General features: G+C 33.6%; 1 protein-coding gene across 3 annotated transcripts in view; it reads right to left on the minus strand.

Annotated features, from left to right (window-relative positions):
* Nucleotides 1-1,089: 1,089 nt before the first annotated feature.
* NGR-A26 (neuropeptide receptor A26) overlaps nucleotides 1,090-20,271 on the minus strand; it is a 150,847-nt gene continuing 131,665 nt past the window's right edge. For 2 of the 3 annotated variants that reach the window (XM_073084468.1, XM_073084467.1), the window contains 6 exons: nucleotides 18,995-19,090; nucleotides 18,168-18,371; nucleotides 15,928-16,029; nucleotides 10,773-10,953; nucleotides 6,006-6,141; nucleotides 1,090-4,236 (listed from right to left, as the gene is read on the minus strand). In XM_073084468.1, coding sequence (XP_072940569.1) covers nucleotides 4,144-4,236; nucleotides 6,006-6,141; nucleotides 10,773-10,953; nucleotides 15,928-16,029; nucleotides 18,168-18,371; nucleotides 18,995-19,090 — 812 coding nt within the window. In that variant the 3' untranslated portion in view covers nucleotides 1,090-4,143. Of the gene's footprint in view, nucleotides 4,237-6,005; nucleotides 6,142-10,768; nucleotides 10,954-15,927; nucleotides 16,030-18,167; nucleotides 18,372-18,994; nucleotides 19,091-20,271 lie in introns of those variants that run through there. The other variant, XM_073084469.1, reaches the window with a different exon arrangement.

A 20,271-nucleotide genomic window follows, 5' to 3' on the forward strand; every position in this document is an offset into this window, starting at 1 on the left:
CGGTGTTGTAAGGGATACTGTTTGGAGGCGTTCCAGTTTCGTCCTCAGGGGTTTTGGGTTGATTACAGATGTCCAAAGCAGTTACCCTCAAATGGACTGCATGCTCGTCAGCTACTCCTATATCACAAAAAATAAAAATGTGATTATTTTTATCAAATATATTTAAAACAGTAACAGTTTAAATAAAAACTTAACTTGTAAAATCATAGACGCGTGTCTGGGATTTGAACCTCGGACCCGTCAATTGAGAGGCACAGTTACAGCCACTGGACTATCTGACTTTCAGTGCATTCAGAAAAACATCGATAATAACTATTTGCTACTTAATTTGTTTTACTTAACTCAGTTAAATTAACTGTAATATAGGAACTATTTTCTCAAATCTTTATGATTATAGTATTAAATATTTTCGGATAAGAATTATAAATAAAACACATAACATACATCATGACACATATAATCTCTCTGAATATAACTCTGAACATCTCCACGTATTGCGTTGTACAAAAATAAAAGTACATATTTCTTTAAACACCTTTCCATTTTATAAGTACATTTTTACAATATTATACAAAGATGCACAAATATCGAACTATCCTATAGCAAAATTAATAGTATAAGTTTATTTTAACTTTGTTATTATTATTTATTACTGTGTTATTAGGGTGCGTACAAACTAAAGCTATTTGCTGTAACGTCGGAATGCACTGTGTACTTAAACAAAGTCCAAGCGATATCGATATATCTGTCAAATATACAATGAAAATGTCCATATCTCATCTGACTATTTTTAACAAGTTGCTTATAAAATATTTGAATATTTTAAACTATCCTTTTTACATCTCATTTATGTATAATAATACTGTAAAATCGAGAAACAGCATTGAAACAAAATAAAGCGTTAGGTGTTATTTCATAACACTTTATTATTACAGATCGATGCTTAATCTTACATTAAGACGTAAAATTCATTTTTGTATTAGTTATTAGTAAAAAAATATGATAATAACCATTAATATGGTCGACAAATGCTAAAGTTTGTAAGCACCTTAAAATGTTTGACATTTTTTTTTTATATTTAAAACAACAAAGAAATAGACAATTTAAGATCTTGATATAACAACTTGAATTTTGAAATCTCATTACATAATGTTTGGATCACTCTCAATAATTTGAATACATTAAGAGAAAATGCATTACAACTATTAGTTCTTATTTTACATAACAATAGTCTTTGGTAGAAATAATACCACAAGATATTCCACATTTTTAATCATTTTTGAATTATTACAAAACTATTGTAAAAGGTCCCGATATTAAATATTTCATGACATCGCAGTGTAACGGATTAATTTAATTTATTACGATACTCAATGGCAATACTTGAATTAAATTGCAAAGATACGAAAGATCTCATCTTTTACACTTAGGTAATAATAAGTATCTACAGTTAATTATTCCAATATAAATATGTAGATAACTGAAGTGATTCTTACACTGCTTTAATACGAAAACATTTAAATACGATTGCATTGTCATAAATACTAATCATTAAAAATTTACATTAACTTTACAAATGTGTGAGCATTTTTAGATAGTGGTGTTACATACGGTTATAATGTTACTGAATTTCTTGTAATCAATATATGACATTGAAATAAATTACGAAAACATTTAAGAACAGTAGTACCCTTACCATGAGTTTTTACGTTTTGATAAATATGACTGTTTTGGTATTTGTTTACGTATTTGCCCATACAACTTCCAATCAGCGCCCCTAGCGGATTGTATCAGAACTATAGTGTCAGTAACGTAACATTAAATGTCTAAATTGACAAATGGCGCTTTATGTTTTGTCTCTCTTTTCTGCGAACATGTGTTCGCAAAAAGCCAAAAGACTTGAGCACTTACTTACTGTTACGTTTACTCAGTCTACTAAGAAAACGGAACAGAATAATGGATTGAGTAAACGTTACATAAAATTGTGGGATGTTTTGAAAACTCATGGTAAGGTTACAGAGGTCTCTATTGGAGATTTAAGGAAATCAAATTATGAACAAACTTACTAAACAGTCTCTGTACGCGAGTTGCGCTTTTATTTCCAGAGATGGCGCTACTCGCTAACAAATTAGATATTACACTTTAATACCTAAACACTTTATATATTTTCACAGCAATACTACTTATAATAATCCATCTAACATGCTTATAACATAAAGCTATGCTTATTAATAAAATATAATATTTAAAATAATATGATATTACATTAATTCAAGACTAAGTCACTTCGTCTCACTTGTGTTAACACTTTAAAACTAGACGATATTTAAAAGCGTAGACTTTGGCTAGAATCAATTTATACTTACGATACACTCCATTACACTTTGTTCTTTATTCTTAACCATAGATTAGTAAAGATACTTCGCCGCCTTGAAATTGAATGAAGCCACAAATGGCTTATTAGTAAGTTCTTTTTTTTTATTCTTGACAAATAAAAACATTTTTAGAGAAAATTTACGAATATATAACTAATACTGCGTAATAAATAAATAATGATTTCAAATATTTTAGGGACATTTTAGCACGGAGACGTGGCAAAACTTTTTTACGCAACTATTTCAATTCTCAAAACTGGGTACATTTTCTTGTTAGGAGTGAGTAATCTTTACTAATCTATGTTCTTAACTATAAGTTTAACACAGTAGCCCCTAGATGGCACGGTGATTCTTGTTCATAACATTTATATTAAACTTAACTAAAAAAGTAATTTTATTATGAATATATTTGTATGATGATTAATCATCATATTATTACTAAAATTACAATCTTTGCTTAATGAAGTATTGTTTAAAATACTGAAAAAATAGTCGAGAATTTCTCGTATTTCATACAAACACAGTATTAAAATTTACAATATAATGCGATTATACATAGAGTTGTACTCTACTAAGCTATACATTTTAAACATGCAACAATGATTTATATAATACATTCATATATCATTTCATCAATTTGTGCGTATGAGTCTTTGTTGGGCTACTTCACTCACTGTTAGGCTTCTCCACAATTGGGAAGCTAGGAATGCGAATAAGTGAACATAAATACTACAACAGTTTAAATTTGTGTGTTCGTAAGAAAACTATTTATTACCTGCGATTTTTAATAGTAGAAAAAAAATACATGCCTGAAAACCCTCTATACTTTTGGATTTTTCGATATTTTTGGATTTTTCGATATACCAAACCCCCCAAAACTTGGCCAGCGTGGCGGGCTATTAATTAATAGCTCTACGTAATTGAATTCAAGGTAAATACAAAAATGCTGAATAACCATAATTGGATTGCTTGTACAAGTATACCTACCCTACACTTAGTATCATACGCACAAATAAATAATATGAACCATATAGCCACCAAAAACATTTAATACATAATAACTATTAAATAGTTCTAGTCTATAATAATGCATTTTGTCATACAATATCCGATATACTTCGGTTCCCGTACTTTACAACACTTTGTTGTTGGTGACTTTTTATATAATGCCTGCCATGCACAATAGGGTGCACCGGAGAGGCCTACTTGCCCAAGTACACCGTACTGTGTATGGGAATAGACTTATGTGCCTCGGATTTTAAACCCTTTCAGGCGATCGGCGCAAGATCTAAAATCAATTCTTTCGAGTGACACCGTACGTTATCAACAATACTCAATACAACAATACTCCTGCTTGGAACATGTCCATCTGATGGTAAGTAGGACTCACATGCAGAACAGTAGGTTTACCAGCAGCCGATGTATTGCCACTCTTAAAGAGTAAGATGGTCGCCTCATGCCTCATAATCCAGCCAATATCCACAGGCTTCCATATTAGAAAAACTGTTTCACGCGCTAAATAGGTGTAACGGTCAAACCATACTGACTCTACAACGTTTAATTACTTAAACACTAGTAATAATATAATTCACTTATTATACTTTTAATAATTGTCCATTTATGCCAAACTTATTGTACAGTCGATAACGCAACAACAGTAACTTGTTATCTCTTTTGTTGTTGCACACTACACTTTCGACTTTGTCGTTAGCCGTCGACTTTGTTGTTACAGCATGACGTCATTAGTCGTCACGGCGGGCTCGTACTGTCAGTCACGTGCCGAGATCAGCACCAAGAGCTGGATGCGGCGGTTGTCTTGCTGCGGACGGGACATGCTGCTGCTGCGGGTGCGGTTGAGTACCTGTAAGGTAAGGGATGTATGGGAATATTAGTGTAACATAATGAAAAAAGCAACATAGGGATTGTATTGTAGTGACTAATGAATAAAATGTATTGTCGTCGACTTTTATTTTTTTACATTAATTTAATATTAATATATTAAAGGTAGAAAAGTAAGTTTAGTTCTTAAGATAAATCTAGTGTCATTATATTTTGTAACTATTGATAAAAAGTGAAATTTGTTTTGAAATTTATCACATTTTTTTCTAGTATTTATTTATCAACTAGTTGCAACTCGCTGTTTTGTTTAATCGTTCCAGTTATACAGAACACCATTACAATACATTAACTAAACCACACTAAAACTACACTGCAAATCCATTTGCTATATCTATTTTAGTTTTTTATCAATTAGTCAATTAACCACTTAGTTCTTGCTCTTCAATGCGATACTAACAGTTTGCCCAAAGCACTTGAAATGTTCAAATTTAAATTTAATCCTAACTTCTAATAATTTACTGTATCTTTCAATATCAGCTTCTTCGAGGCTCTTAAAAGTTTTGTAAAGACGCGGCTCACTCACCAACTCTTTAATGAAAATAAACTAGTTTCTAAAATTAAACTTGTTTACTTTGATCGCTTGTTGGGAATAAAATAATACTAAGATCAAGTACTCGTTAAATATATTCCAAGTATTTGCACAGATGGAATATTCTAGTGAACTTTAGTAGGAATTAAAACAGGGGACGTTATCTGTTTCTATTCCTAGTAGTTCTAACGTATAACCTACGTAATGTATAAGAGCCGCAGCTACATGCTAATATTAAATTCGGCGATCGAAGATTTAGTGGCTTTTCAGAAATTAGATGTAGCGATCAAACGCTCTCCTATGATTCCAGGTTGCAATCACTTTTAGACGTTTATTGCATCCACTAAATGAAAAAAATGCGACGCAGCGTCAACGCAGTCGCTAAAGCAAGCGTTTACCGAAGTCGATACCGTAACCGAATGCAACAAGTCGCCAAAACACTTTGCAGAAGCGATATATTGTATCGAAATCGCCGAAGCTTATAGCGGCATGTCTGCTAGGTCCCTAAATAGTCCGCTATTTTTCAGTTGTATAAGTTTTATACAGCAACTAGCTATAAAAAACGTATACAACTGTCGAAACTTCAAGCAATTACACGACTGTCCAGTTTAAGCAAATCTCCTATTTAGGATGGTATCGACTTTCTAATCTGCCAAAAAGTTGTTATTTTGAAACTATACATTTGCGTTCTTATTCCCCTAACATGAAGTATTCCAATTTATTCTAAGGTATGAATAGCAATATACATTTTTTTTATAATATAGGAGTAGCAGACGAGCATGCAGTCCACCTGATGGTAAGTGGCTACTGCCGCCCATGGACATCTGTAATAAATCCCAGATAGGAATAGATATTCCTACCTGAGGTCGGCCAAAAGTATGTTTCCCTTACCACGCCCTTCAAACGGAACACAGAAGCGCCTAACACTGCTATCACTAGGCAGAAATAGGTGTGGCGGTAGTGCCGCCGGAGTCGAACCACAAAGGGTTCTACCACCTTCAAAAATCCAAATAATTTGTTACATTCAGAAAAATATGCATAAAACATGATGTTCCTTATAGAATGACAGGATAACATCAGCTGATTCTCTCTTCTACCCGTATTTTAGTTAATATTGTAGTGTACCCTGTACATACATACATACATATCTGTGAATCTCTTTAGGTGGAAATTCTGTCCAAATATACTATAATTATAGTTACCGTAGCGACAGAGTGCGTGCGACGTGCGTGAGTGGAGCTGAGCAGGTCGGAGTTGGCGGTGGAGTCGGAGCGCGAGCGCAGCGTGCCGCGCGCGCGCCGCCGCCCGCACCACAGCCAGCGGTACGGCCGCACGCGCCTGTAACACATATCAGATTAAAACAGATCAGATCAGATTAGTTAGATCAGAGCACTCTTTTTTGCAAATAAGGTTGTATGCAATAGGTGTTCAATTAAAATAATGTTCTCTTATTTTACTTAAAAGCACGCAAATATAAAATTATATACATGGTGATTTTTTTAAATGGGCCTTTAGAGCCAAATTCTATACAATAAGGATTAGCGAAAATGCTGAAAGGAGCTACGAGGTCGATTTTGATAAAAGCGATTTTCTCTAGCCAGTAGTCAAATGAATTAATTATGAAAAAAACACACCCTATACTATTCCTTGTCGGATAGTGTCACTCATAAGGAACAAATTCTAAGAATGAACTGCTAGATGAACTAATCATTATGCAAGTCTGTCAATCAAAAGTTTCTGGGTTCGACCCAGCATGACTATACTAAATCTAGACTTCATTGTCTGACTGATTTTGTATTCGTCTTCTAATGTGTATATCCAACAATATTAAAAAGTGAATCAAGCGTTATGAATATATAAGGTAAATAATTGTGAACAGAAGATCAAGCAGGTTGTGTAGGTAAACATTGGATCGATAAATGTAACCAAACCGAACATCCCGCATCGCAAACAACCATAGCATACAAATTAACGAAAAAACATACATCTATATTTTAGTAACGAGCTTTTGCCCGCGGCTTCACTCGCGTTACGAAGTAATATTTTCATCCACTATTTTATCCCCTTGGGGGTAGAATTGATCAAAATCCTTTCTTAGCGGATGCCTACGTCATAACATCTACCTGCATGCCAAATTTCAGTCCGATCCGTCTAGTGGTTTGAGCTGTGCGTTGATAGATCACTATGTCAGTCAGTGACCTTTGAATTATATATATTTAGATGTTTAAAAAAGTATATTATGACTCCCGAAAATAACTTACTCGTATTTATAAACTACAGACGTACACTGTTATCAGTATTCATAGATTTAATTTATTTGGTTAGTATCAAAACTGATGACATTAAAAGTTAAGAAATCACTTCCAAAGCTCAATATAAAATATGATTGAACGTAACAAGATACAATTCGTATTCCGTTTAATATGTACATTGCACCTGCTCGCAGACGTAACTCAATTTACAATTGCACGCTCGAATTATACGCCGAGATAGCTTCCACTACACACCTACATCTCACTTCTGTATCGGAACTTGATGGAAATTTAGTGGCTCTATATTACAGTGTCGTCTTTCTAATACGGAGGCATGTTTCTGATATTATATAAAAAGTAATGTGTTATATATTTAATTAGTACTGTATATTTTCTATCTAATATTGTTAATGTAGAAAAAAGCACTTGCTTTATTTGTACAGTTTTCACTACTCATTCGATAAAATATGATTGTCAATGATAATATTTATTATCCCATCAAAATTCCGTGAGCCACTGGAAACAATAACTCAAGCAAATTGAAGAAAAAATGAAAATTATAAAGTATAGTAATATTTATTCGCGCGTATGACTTAAAGAGATATTATTTAAAAATAACTAACGGAAATATATTTTATTATTCACGATTTTCACAAATAACTTCTAGAAATTAACACTTGATTGAACGTAACATCATACATTCCTTATTCAAAATACACATCGTATTCCGTTTAATATGTACATTGCAGACGTTGCATTGCACACCTGCTCGCAGACGTAACTCAATTTGCAATTGCACGCTCGAATTATACGTCGAGATAGCTTCCAGTACACACCTACATCTCAATTCTGTATTGAAACTTGATGGAAATTTAGTGGCGCTATATTACAGTGTCGTCTTTCTAATACGTATGTTACTGCAATCGTATTGAGATTTTAATTATTACTGATATTTTTCTTCTTGTAAATGTGGAAGTTAGTCTTGCCGTTTTAATAACTTTTGAAGGTAAAATCCATCGCAGTTTGTCTGCGGCGGTGATTCCATCATATCAATCAACCTTATAGTATAGGAGCTAGCAACGTTTTCGAGAAAGAATTTTAGGCCAGCTGATTTTGTGACATGTTGTCCTTCTTGCACTTTCGGTTAAAGTCTGGGCTATCTGGCTGGCGGTAGCGGTTGCGTTCATTACTGCGCATCCTATCTGTCCAGGTAATAATCCTGGATTTTAAAAACATTTTAGAGGGCGTAATTTTTATTTTTTTGTTTTTAAATAAGTCTACCTGACATACTTTTTTTATTGCCAGACATTTTTGACAATGCTAACGATGTGCCATACGCGATTTTTTTATTTTTTTTTATAAAAAATTCAAAGTATTTTATAATGTCTGTAATTTTAATATTATGTTATTTAATGATAAGAAAAACTTAAAATAAATTTGCCAGACATTAATTCGATTGTCAAGTCTTGAATTAAAATGAAAAAGTCATGAAAAGTATTGCAGTATAATGCTAGTAGTCCGAGAGAGACAGCTGAAGGTGCGAGAGAGATAGACAACGACAGTGGCGCAACAGGCAACATTATCGTGTGAAGAACACGAAGAAGCTGATTCTAGGATTTGGGGAGATCAATTACCATCCTCAGTTGCAGATATTATTGTTCAAAGTAAGTGTCAAATGGAATATTTATCAATAATAACTAAAATGTTTTATAACGAACAAGAAGAATTACACTGTTTATTTTTTTTTCTGTTGCAGATGATAGAGTTTCAGAAGATAACGAAAGTTCCCAAGAAGATGATATGAATGACATTGACAAAGACAGCGACGATGATGATGATGATTATGAAGATGCCTCTTTTTTTTGTGACGTCACTATAGGCTGAAATAACTTGAAAAACTTAATATTAACTATTAACACGCTTTTATTAGCTTCAGACGTATGTATGTTGGTATGTTGGTATGTTAGTATGTAACGGAATCTTTGAACATGATTTTAACCCCCTTCAAAACGTCGGATTAACTCGAAATTTGGCATACTTATTAAGGACCGATGACAATTCAATATTTTAAACATTAATAGTTTTGTACCATTGTCCTTATCAACATCCTCTGGATTAACGATTTTCGAGGCGAGATTTTTCAAACACCTTCAGCAAAGTTCATCGCAACTTTAGATTGCAAATAATTATTGCTATTTAGTTTCAATAGGCGTAACTTTTATATCGTGATTTTTAGTTTAGAAAATATTAATGTTATTTCCCTATAACTCAAATGTTCTGAAACATATCTATAATGCGCTCTTGTAGAATGATTTTTAGGATTCCGTACTCAAAGGTTAAAACGAAACCCTCTGCGGTCTGTTCGTCTGTCGTTGGGCTTTATCTCTTAAATCGTAATAGATAGACACTTCATTTTTTTACAAACGATGAATAATGGTGGTCTCTATAACGAGAAATACTAAAAATTAATAAATAATTATAGTTCAAAAAACTAAAAAACACGCTTTTATGATAAAATCAACTAAAAAGTAGAAAATAATTTTCAATCTAAGAATCAATTAAGGAACAGTAAATAGTATAATTGTGGAAAAAGTGTGGGGTGCTTTTCGAACCTGATAAATGGAGCACCCCACACTTTTTCCACAATTATACTATTTACTGTTCCTTAATTGATTCTTAGATTGAAAATTATTTTCTACTTTTTAGTTGATTTTATCATAAAAGCGTGTTTTTTAGTTTTTTTAACTATAATTATTTATAACTTACATTTAGTAATCAGAACAATTTAAATAAAAAGTTTTGTTTTTTAAATTTTAATCTAATTTTATATTCCTTCTTAGGCTTAAATTTTTTTTGAAACTTGCTCTGACTAGAATGATTATTATTATTATTATTATTTTTATATAGACAGTGACGAGTAATTTACTTTTGTAATGGTTCTCTGTATCATTCTCGACTAATTTTGCAACTGTTTCTCTCGCACTACGAGTACTAGCATTATACTGCAATACTTTTCATGACTTTTTCATTTTAATTCAAAACTTGACAATCGAATTAATGTCTGGCAAATTTATTTTAAGTTTTTCTTATCATTAAATAACATAATATTAAAATTACAGACATTATAAAATACTTTGAAATTTTTATAAAAAAAAATAAAAAAATCGCGTATGGCACATCGTTAGCATTGTCAAAAATGTCTGGCAATAAAAAAAGTATGTCAGGTAGACTTATTTAAAAACAAAAAATTAAAAATTACGCCTTCTAAAATGTTTTTAAAATCCAGGTTTATTACCTGGACAGGTAGGATGCGCAGTAATGAACGCAACCGCTACCGCCAGCCAGATAGCCCAGACTCTAACCGAAAGTGCAAGAAGGACGACATATCACAAAATCAGCTGACCTAAAATTCTTACTTTTAAAACGTTGCTAGCTCCCGTACCATTAGTATACTAGCAATCAAGAATGTACTACAATACTGCATTTTTGTATGTAGGATATAGTAAAGACATGAAAGGCGTTTCAGCTTCAGCGATCAGCGACATTAACGCGTTTGTCGACGTTACGTGCTCCAATTCTGTTCAGGTAGGTAACAGTAAGTCAACATTGGCCATAACTACGTAAGGTAATAACAAACCTACATCGAGTTTCTTTTACCGGATTCCTACAAAATTGTCTAAGTTACCTATTTGAAGAGTATAAAGATGTTTAACTTACCTCAAACTGGTATAAATGTGTGGAGAGAACATGCAGCATATCAGCGGGTTTGCAGCAGAGTTGAGTGGCGCCAGGCTCTGGATGAGGGTGGCGATGGCTATGTTGCTCTGTGTCGGTGGTATGTAGTGGTACACTTGGAGCAGGTCGAACACTATGTACGGCGACCAGCATAGCACGAACACTGGAAATATACACGTATATACATATAATAAATATTTAAAAAGTGCTCTGTAAAGAACCTATTTTTAATTCAAAAAAGGTGCAAAAAGAGCTCTCCTTCAAAGCCGGTGATGCTTTGGCGACTCCTCTGGTGTTGCAAATGTCCATAATCGACGTTAACTACTTTCCATCAGGTAGCACGTCTGCTTTATCGTCAGGTCCAAATATAAATTTGATTTATGTATGTGTGTGTATGTATTTATGTTAGTATGTATATGCCATTATTTAGGTACTTTACATTAGGATACATAGTATAAATAGACCGGTATACGGAAAAGAATTTTCATAAATGCCTTTAGATTACCAATTATTATAAAAACCAAAACCTCACTGATTATAAATATAGTTCAAGCTTACACCCACAGTTTATGCGAATCTAACGGAACATAATATTATATTAAAATCTGTAACATCAACAATAAAACAATAATCCTAATGGCTATTAGGGCGTGCCAAAAATGTGACTTATATATCCATCCATCAATCAGCTTTTAATAGTCCACTGCTGGACATAGGCCTCCCCTAATCTACGCCACTCCGACCGGACCTGAGCAGTCTGGATCCAGCGGTTACCCACCGTCCGCCTTAGGTCACCAGTCCACCTGGTCGGGGGGCGTCCTGTACTCCTTTTGCCGAGACATGGTCTCCATTCGAGGACCTTCCTACCCCACTTATATATACTTACACACATACGATCGAAGAACATTACCCTCCGCGGTAGGAGTAGAACACTTTTTTGTACTGTTTATTATCGTTCCGAGAATAGCAAAGAAGTTTGTATCTTCCGAGGTATTCCCGGAATATTTGTGCGTTCGTAAAAATAACCTTGCTATCATAGCCCAGTGGTTAAATTCGGTAGTGTATACAAATTTTCGCGTTCAAATCCAAAGAGTTTGAACGCGGAACTATTACACATACTTAGTATATCATTATGTGTTATGTATGGTCTGATGATGTGTGATCATAATATAATTTAGTTATGTCATTATTAACTGTGAAAAATAATAAAATATATGATCTGTTTTGATGAAATACTTATCTTTATATATATATTTCTTATGTGCGTGTGTATGTCACTGAACTCCTCCTAAACGACTGGACTGATTTTCATAAAATTTGGTGTGTGTTCAAGGGGACTTGAGAATGGTTTTGATTCACAATTTAGTCCGTGGGAAAAGGTTTTTTTTAATTAAATAATTCTCGTGTCACAATGTTAGTTACCGTACTCCTGCGAAACGGCTTTACCGATTTTCACCAAATTTTATAGGCATATTTAGTAGGTTTGAGAATCGGCTACTCTCTATTTTTCATATCCCTAAGTGATAAGAGTTGTTCACCCTTAACATTTTTTTACTTATATGGCAACACAACGTTTGCCAGGTCAGCTAGTTTTTATATAGTTTTAATAGTGTTACATTATGCTGTGTCTTGTTACGTTAAAGCCCTACAATGTATGTGTCCCTTAAAGTTTAAACAAAAACTAAGTAGTTGTCTATAGTTAATCCACATAATATTCCTTGCGCACCAAATAAAGATAAATAGATCAGGACTGTATTGTAGTTTTCTTATTTGCGATAATGAATACTTGCGAAAGAGAATCTAACTTTTCTAGTTATCTGGATTGCCCGTCTCGTTCATAGTTCAGGCGTTGAGTTTCGATTTAGTTTTCAGATCTTGTTGCGGAATTAGGCGTAAGTTTGATTACAATTAAATTGTATTGTTATACTTCTTTAAGTACGTTATATGAGGGAACAAAAATCATTTTTTAAAATGATTTTACATTACATTACATTACCAATGTATTTTTTTAAATGATTTTTGTAACAGAACAGTTTACGCTGGAGCGTTACGTTACGATTATAGTTTCTGATTTATATTGATTTGCAAATATTACATGACTCGATACGGAAACGATAGGAATACGAAACGAATACAGGACGAATAAGATACGATACGTTACCAATACGATACGATACAATAGATACGAATGGTCGGCTGACATGCAGATTTTTGTTTGGGAAAGGTTAGACCTAGTTGAAAGTCTTATTTAATTTGTCGCCCTCCATAGGAATAGGTCGCAAATACCGGTAAGAATAAAAGATTCTCCTATTTCCGTAATCTTACAGACCCCTAAAAGGTCACTGACGTATCAATACATGATTCTAGTTAGGGAGTTTGAGCCCCTTAAATTCGAGTCATTTCCATTCTACTCTTGTTCACGACTCTCAACTCTATATTTGTGCGGTTCAAACCTTAACCATTTTCTTTCCACTGAGCTGAACCATCACTGACTATGAAAACAAGAATATTCTACTTTATTACTACTATTCTATGTTCTGACTCCAAGTTATTTATTTTGGGTCCAAATGTAAATGCAAAAACAATATAAGATAATTTGCTTCAGAAATGGCATTAGAATTACAAATGTATGTAAAACAATGATTGTTTTGACAGAATTTAAATGAAATATGAGTAGGTACAAAACTTTAACCAAAAATATATAAATTAATTATTTTAAAAAATCAATTGTTTAGTCATAAATACATACATTTGAAAAAAAAATTCTCGATTTCAGTATATCGTATTTTCTTATTATTATTATGGCTAGAATCAAAACTATAACTAAATAGGTACGTATATATCAGTTTTTCTCACATTTCAATAAAAATATACCTGTCTCTTTTTTTATTTACTATAAAAAACGGAAGTAAAATCACAAATATAAAACGTGTTAATCTAAAATTAAATGCTCTTGAACTGAAATGAGGTGAAATATTTTACACTAAAACTATTTTGGAGACAGGCGCCATTTCGACTTAGGTACTTGTCTGATCGTAGGAGAAATTAGCGAGCTTTATGATATTATAGTATAGTAGTCTTACGCCATTAAGTAATATTGAATCTTAACCGAGTTTGAGTACCAGAGTAAGGAATTTGATAATTATTGCATAGAAAACTGTCAAATTAAGCACTTTAAGTTTTAGAAGTGAAAACTTGGTTAAAAGCGATTATTAATAGGCATACTACCAATCGGTCGTAAGGATAGGTCGTAATCAATCGTAAAGGAATCCAAGAATATAACGTTCTCGTTATAACTGGATGTGGAGTATAACTAATAATGTTAAATTGCCCATATGTTATTCACATCTGTAATTTTGCACACGTACTATATACGGAGATATAACTAAAAAATCATAAAACATTATTACATAAATTATATTACCAGGAATACATTTTAAAACACGATTCACGCACATGATCATCTAAGCTTAAGACTTACACGAAGCAATGTAAGCGAACACTAAACCATATAAAATAACTTGGAAACATTATACGCGTAATCTTTCTCCTTCACCTGTTACAATATTAAAAATATCGCTAAAACAATATCGCTTACTGTTTCAACGGCTGATGTGGAACCAAGCCCTGACTAGACGTCTTAATTTCCGCGGTAAATTATAGTCCCGTCTGTCTTCTGTCGACCTATTAATGTAAAATTTTACTTCTTCATTTTATTTTATTTTACACAAATGTAGTTGTAATTCGCTAATATATTTACGAGTTGTAAAGTATGGAAAAATGTCCGCGCTGAGAAAATCTTGTTTGTATAATATAATGTGCAGTTTGTCGTGTTCTTTATAGAAATCAAGTCCTATGTTTATAATTTCTGCTACTATAATATTTATTTTTAAACTGCTTATATTTGATCATGGATTTCTGGGTTATGGAAGACACACGAATACGTTTTTTTCAGTTGGGGAATTTTTTCGTAATAAATAATAAATATTATTTTTATTACATAAGAGCAATATTTCATCATTAGTAACATAGCCACTTTATTTTTTAATGATTAGTACTCACTTTTATACATATTCTGTGAAATTAGCAACGAGTAAATAGTAAAGAAAAAAATACAAAATAATTTTCCATATTACGGCTACTTTATACAAATCTTAAATATATAAAATAATAAAATAAATGTTAATAATAAATAAAATAAATTTGAAAATAAATTCTTAACAGAAACAGTTCTCGTTGCCTAATTGTGATGCATTTATATGCAAATAAAAGGCGAAAAATTTTAGTCGTATAAAAAGTTTAGTTGGCCCATAAAAACAAAAGACTTCCTAAGTAGTTCAAAAGTTGGGTGATAAAACTCCCACTTCTAAGAGCTTCACAGTTTCTGTTACGAATGTAGGAGAGGGAAGAGATAAATTTACTCGCTAGAGAACTAAATCTTGTGTAACAAAAACTTTCAATTTATTTATTCTTTATTATTTATTGACCATATTTAAAAATTGTGGTACAAAGGGCGGTTTTCATATTAAATAGCATTTTCTACCAGTTAACCTTAGTGAATGTGAATGATGTGCAGAAAAACTAAATTCTCGTTGTCAACTTATTACTGCTCAATTTCTAGGCATAGGTCTCGTTTAAAGGGTTTGGGCTACAATCCACCGCGTTGCTCAAGGGCGGTTGAGTTCACACACCCTTAAGAAGCTTTTCTAAGAACCTTCAACTGTGCCAGTTACCGATCGCGGAAGACTGCTACTAGCGTTGGTCCCGACAAAAGGCGTCCAGAGGAACACCGTGAGGTCTTAGACAGTAGGAGTCCGGCATATCCTCCCCGCTGCCCCCGCAGCTGAGCGGAATCCATGTAGGATTTTCCCGTGAAAAAAGGTGATATCACGGTATATTTCTTCACCAAGCAAGTAATCATTCATTTCTAATATGCGCCTAAATTTGATAAATCAGAGGAATCTAAAATTCGAACGTCGGATCCCCTATTGAAAGAACATAACTTTGGGAAATCAGAGTAACTTGGTATTCGAAATTCGGACCCCACCCGATAGAAAGGACGACTTTCTAATCATTAATCTATATCTTTATATATAAGTTGTTCGTCTAGTCGCTAGCAACAAAACAAGTGGCTTACCAAAAACAATAACAAACGTCATCTTAACGCTTTTGATCTTCGCCCTGGGGATCAATCCGCGCGAGCTGGCCCGCCTCGAATCCGGGTCGCATTCCACCTGCCCTGGAAAGTTAAATTTAAAAAATATTTTAAATGTTCTCGGAATGTCTATTAAAAACACTCATTAGCGGTCCGTCGTCTGTTTCCTGTTTCAATTTAACAAAGACATTTGTTTTTTATCACGCCGCGGTTGGTGGTCTTCTTGTTACAGATTTTTGGGTTCCGCAGTAAAGGAACGCCGCCCATTCGACCGCCTGTCTTGTCCTGTTTTTTTGTTTTCATTTTCTCACAAAAATAGTTTTACATATTCTAAAGTACTTAGCATAGGTAAGTAACATAATTTACGAGTAATATATTCCTCCTACGAGTATAATATATTAATAAACCACCAAACTCGACTCGACTCTATGACTCGCACGTCAGGCTCGCCATCAGGATCTTGAACCGAATTTTTGTAAGCTCTACTTATATATCTTCGGTTATTTATTGTAACCAATTATATTTATACGCTATGTACTCAAAATTAGTGCACTGATACCCACACTCGAAAATAAATCCTGGGACCGTGCGTTACAGACATAGCAACCAATATGTCACAGATCTTTAATCGTCTGTTTAATTAATAAAATTGTTACAAGTACTGTACTAATATTCACGAAATCTTTGATCTTACCGGCATCACGGAGGCGATATTTATGAATCATATTTTCCAAAATGCGCAATTAAGGGATCAAACGAATTCCTTCATTATAATTTATAAAAAATTACACGCAAAATGAGAAACATTAAGCACGTTAACAGTAACTGAAATTTATTGCGGAAATAAATTTAATAATTTATTTCTTGTTATTACTTCTTTGCCACTTTTTGATAACACTTTTTTGGTAAAATTCTAATTAAACTGTAGTTATACACTCCTACTTGATATGTCACTGGGCGTTTCAAAGTTATTAAATACGAGTAAACCATTTTTATCCCACTGCTGGACACGGATCTCCTTTTAACTGAAGCTTTTAACGTAAAAACTGAAGCATATAGTTTCCTAATTAGGTTTTCCTTCAACGTTTAATCGAGTACTAATTAATTTCTAATACGCACATAATTTTAGAAAATCAGGGGTCTAGGACAGAGTCTAGGGTTTGAATCTCGGACAGCCCGATTGTGAGGCCGCGTGTGTCAGATGGAACCACTAGGCTATCACTGCATTTTTGCTATGGCTGCCTTATTAAATAGTTATAATTATAAGCAATCGACCCACCGATGACCTGGTCAAAATAGCAGGCCGCCATTGGATAAGAATGGCGAGCGATCGAGCAACATGGAAACACCATGAGAAGACCTATACCCAGCATTGGGTGAATAATGGTTGAAGAAGAAGAAGCAATAATAAGCATGAAAATAAATAAATAGTCGAAAGACACATTTTTATAACTACAATATTTATCACACGAACTATTGACACTATTTTAAAACGAATCAAAAATATCACGACTCTAGGATTCACATGTTTAGGATTAACGCTCTATTATTTTTGTTCGCAGATTTGAACAATATTTGTATTTAATTTTTCGCGAATCCGCAAAAAAACATCAAAGCGAACGTTTGTCGCATTGGTCTTGTGTCAATAACATGCAAATTATGTGTGTCTATTTTTGGTTCAAACATATCTTCAAACAAAATCTAAGTATACAATATTCACCAAAATTTTGACATACATTCTTTAATTGCAAAGTAAAAGCCTTTGATCTTCAGCTAATTGTCACTATATCACAATACAAAACGTGATTTTTTTTTATTTTGTCTGTCTAACTGTAGGTAAATTTTCAGAATAAACGGATTTCAATGAGACTGTCGAAAATTTTTAAAAATACATAAGGTATAGAAAAGGAAAACGAAGCCTTTTTATGTTTTTTTTTTTACTATGTTTAAGATCTTAATTGATTATCAGAATTATTATTTAAGAAGTTAATTTTAATGGAAAAAATATGTGCTATTCACTTTGATTCATTGCGTTCTCCTTCATAAATAAAAATTCGAAACTAAAGTCGTATAAAATCAACCATATTAAGTGGTAATATGAGGAAGTTATAATAAGAGTAAAAGCACGATTGACTAGAACTGCTAGAAGGCCCGATTTGGCCTGATTAAAAATATTAAAATTGTGTGCACTCAGTATCACAGTATTGTTCTAAATAACTCACCATTCCTCATAGTCTTCGTTCTTCTAGAGTTGATCGGCGGGCTCATGACCACCGCCTTACTCTTGGTCCAGATGGTCAACACGATGACAGCGTAACATGCGGCAATGGCCAACGCTGGCAGCACGAAGATCATCGCTGACACCAACGTCATCCAGATCTGCCATTTGCGAGGTGAGCCGAGTTCTATCCAGCATTGTAGTTCTCCTAAAGAGAGAGAAAATGAAAGTTTTTGTTGAAATACGGAAGATACACTTGTTTCTGCCCAACAGCAGTATTAGGATTTAGGAGTTCTGATTTGGTTTAAAGGCCATGCTGAGGTAAATATAGTATTGGTAACATCGTGATCAGCCCCAATAGATTTATGCTGAATCGAGCTTTTGCCCGCAGCTTCGCTCGCGTTACGAAGTAATTTTTTCATCCCCTATTTTATCCCCTTGGGGGTAGAATTGATCAAAATCCTTTCTTAGCGGATGCCTACGTCATAACATCTACCTGCATGGCAAATTTCAGCCCGATCCGTCCAGTGGTTTGGGCTGTGTGTTGATAGATCACTATGTAAGTCGGTCACCTTTGAGTTATATATATTTGGATAAAATTCATGGTTCAAGAAATTTAATGCGTTAAATCAGTACGAACGCTAGAGAGTACGTTATTACCAAGTACGTTGAGTACCAAGTTGACTACTTAGCGAGACAAAAACTAATGTAATCTTGGCTTAACATAACATTTATTTAACGGATAAAAGTGCGATGGAATAATGAAAATGAAAGTTCCACTGCTAAAAATAACACAATTAAATTTAAATGTGATGTAAAAAAAACAATTACCTTGAACTTCTTTGATCTCATATAACACCAGAAGTGGTATGGAGAAGATGATGCTTATAAGCCAGGCAGATACTATAAGTCCTCTCGCTCGATTCCCTGAAATAATATAAGTGTGTAGTAACTGAAATAATATAAACGTATTATATAGATAGGTAATTAGTAATAACATAATCTTTTAGGGTTCGAACCCTGAACTCTCTGAACCCCGGGACGAGTGAAAGTCGAGTGTTGTTTGAAGGTGGTAGAACCTTTGTAGTTCAACTCCAGCGACACGCGTGTTCCATACGTTGTAGTGTAACCGCAGTGTTAAGCGCTGCTGTGTTCTGGTTTGAAGGGTGTGGTAAGGGAGACATACTTTTCCGAGGCGTTCCAGCTTAGACCTCAGGTGGTAGCGGCGCATCTGTGACCGACATTAGATAGAAATATCTAAGCCCATCTGGGGTTGATTACAAATGTCTATGAAGGGCAGTAGCCACTTATCAGGTGGACTGCATGCTGGTCTGCTACTCCTATATTATGTAAAAAAATGAGTATGATGACTACACGTATACATAGACTGGATTTCGAATGCAAATGGTTAACAATAGGAGCATGATGGTGGAAAAAATTTAAACGTGACTGCAATGGCTTCAATTTAAAAATTCCTTGCGTACATGTGAGTGCTACGTGTCTGCCCGTCCACTGTCTGGCCATGTTACGAAAAACAATTTAAAATGAACTCTGAATAATATTTCATATTATGTGATATCTATACTAGTTTTATTCAAGATGAAGTGTCAGTCTGATTTGTTGTTTTTACTTTGATAAATCTTTTATAAAGAAAGATTTAGAAAAACGTCTACAACTTATGATGATCAGTAATACAGAACTGTTCCTGGATCCTGTTTGATCTTATGTAAGTATGCGTCGTCATATATATGGAAGGGCAATATAAATGTTTATTTTTTGAGATTTTTTCCATTGAGCTAGTACAGAGAGGGAAAAGTAATAGTGGTGGAAGAATGTGGAAAGTGCTATAAATATTGTTTCCATACGCAAAAAGCCACGCAACGTATTCCTAGCTATCATCACGATTCACTCGGTGTGATCAAAACGAACTTTTAAAGAAGATGAATTTGATTGATCACTGCGGATTTCAGCATACGAAATTATAAAATGATCTTACAGCAATAGCACTTGAAATATAAGGTTCCATTTTACCTACATTTGGGTACAACTATGTGAAAAGTAAAAAAAAAATATTTCATTGAAGTGCCTCGGCAAAGCATATCTCCCTT

This window comes from Epargyreus clarus, unplaced genomic scaffold, assembly GCF_041222505.1.
Source record: "Epargyreus clarus isolate Ecla_fem2 unplaced genomic scaffold, WU_Ecla_fem_2.2 ptg000021l, whole genome shotgun sequence".
Classification (NCBI taxonomy): domain Eukaryota; kingdom Metazoa; phylum Arthropoda; class Insecta; order Lepidoptera; family Hesperiidae; genus Epargyreus; species Epargyreus clarus.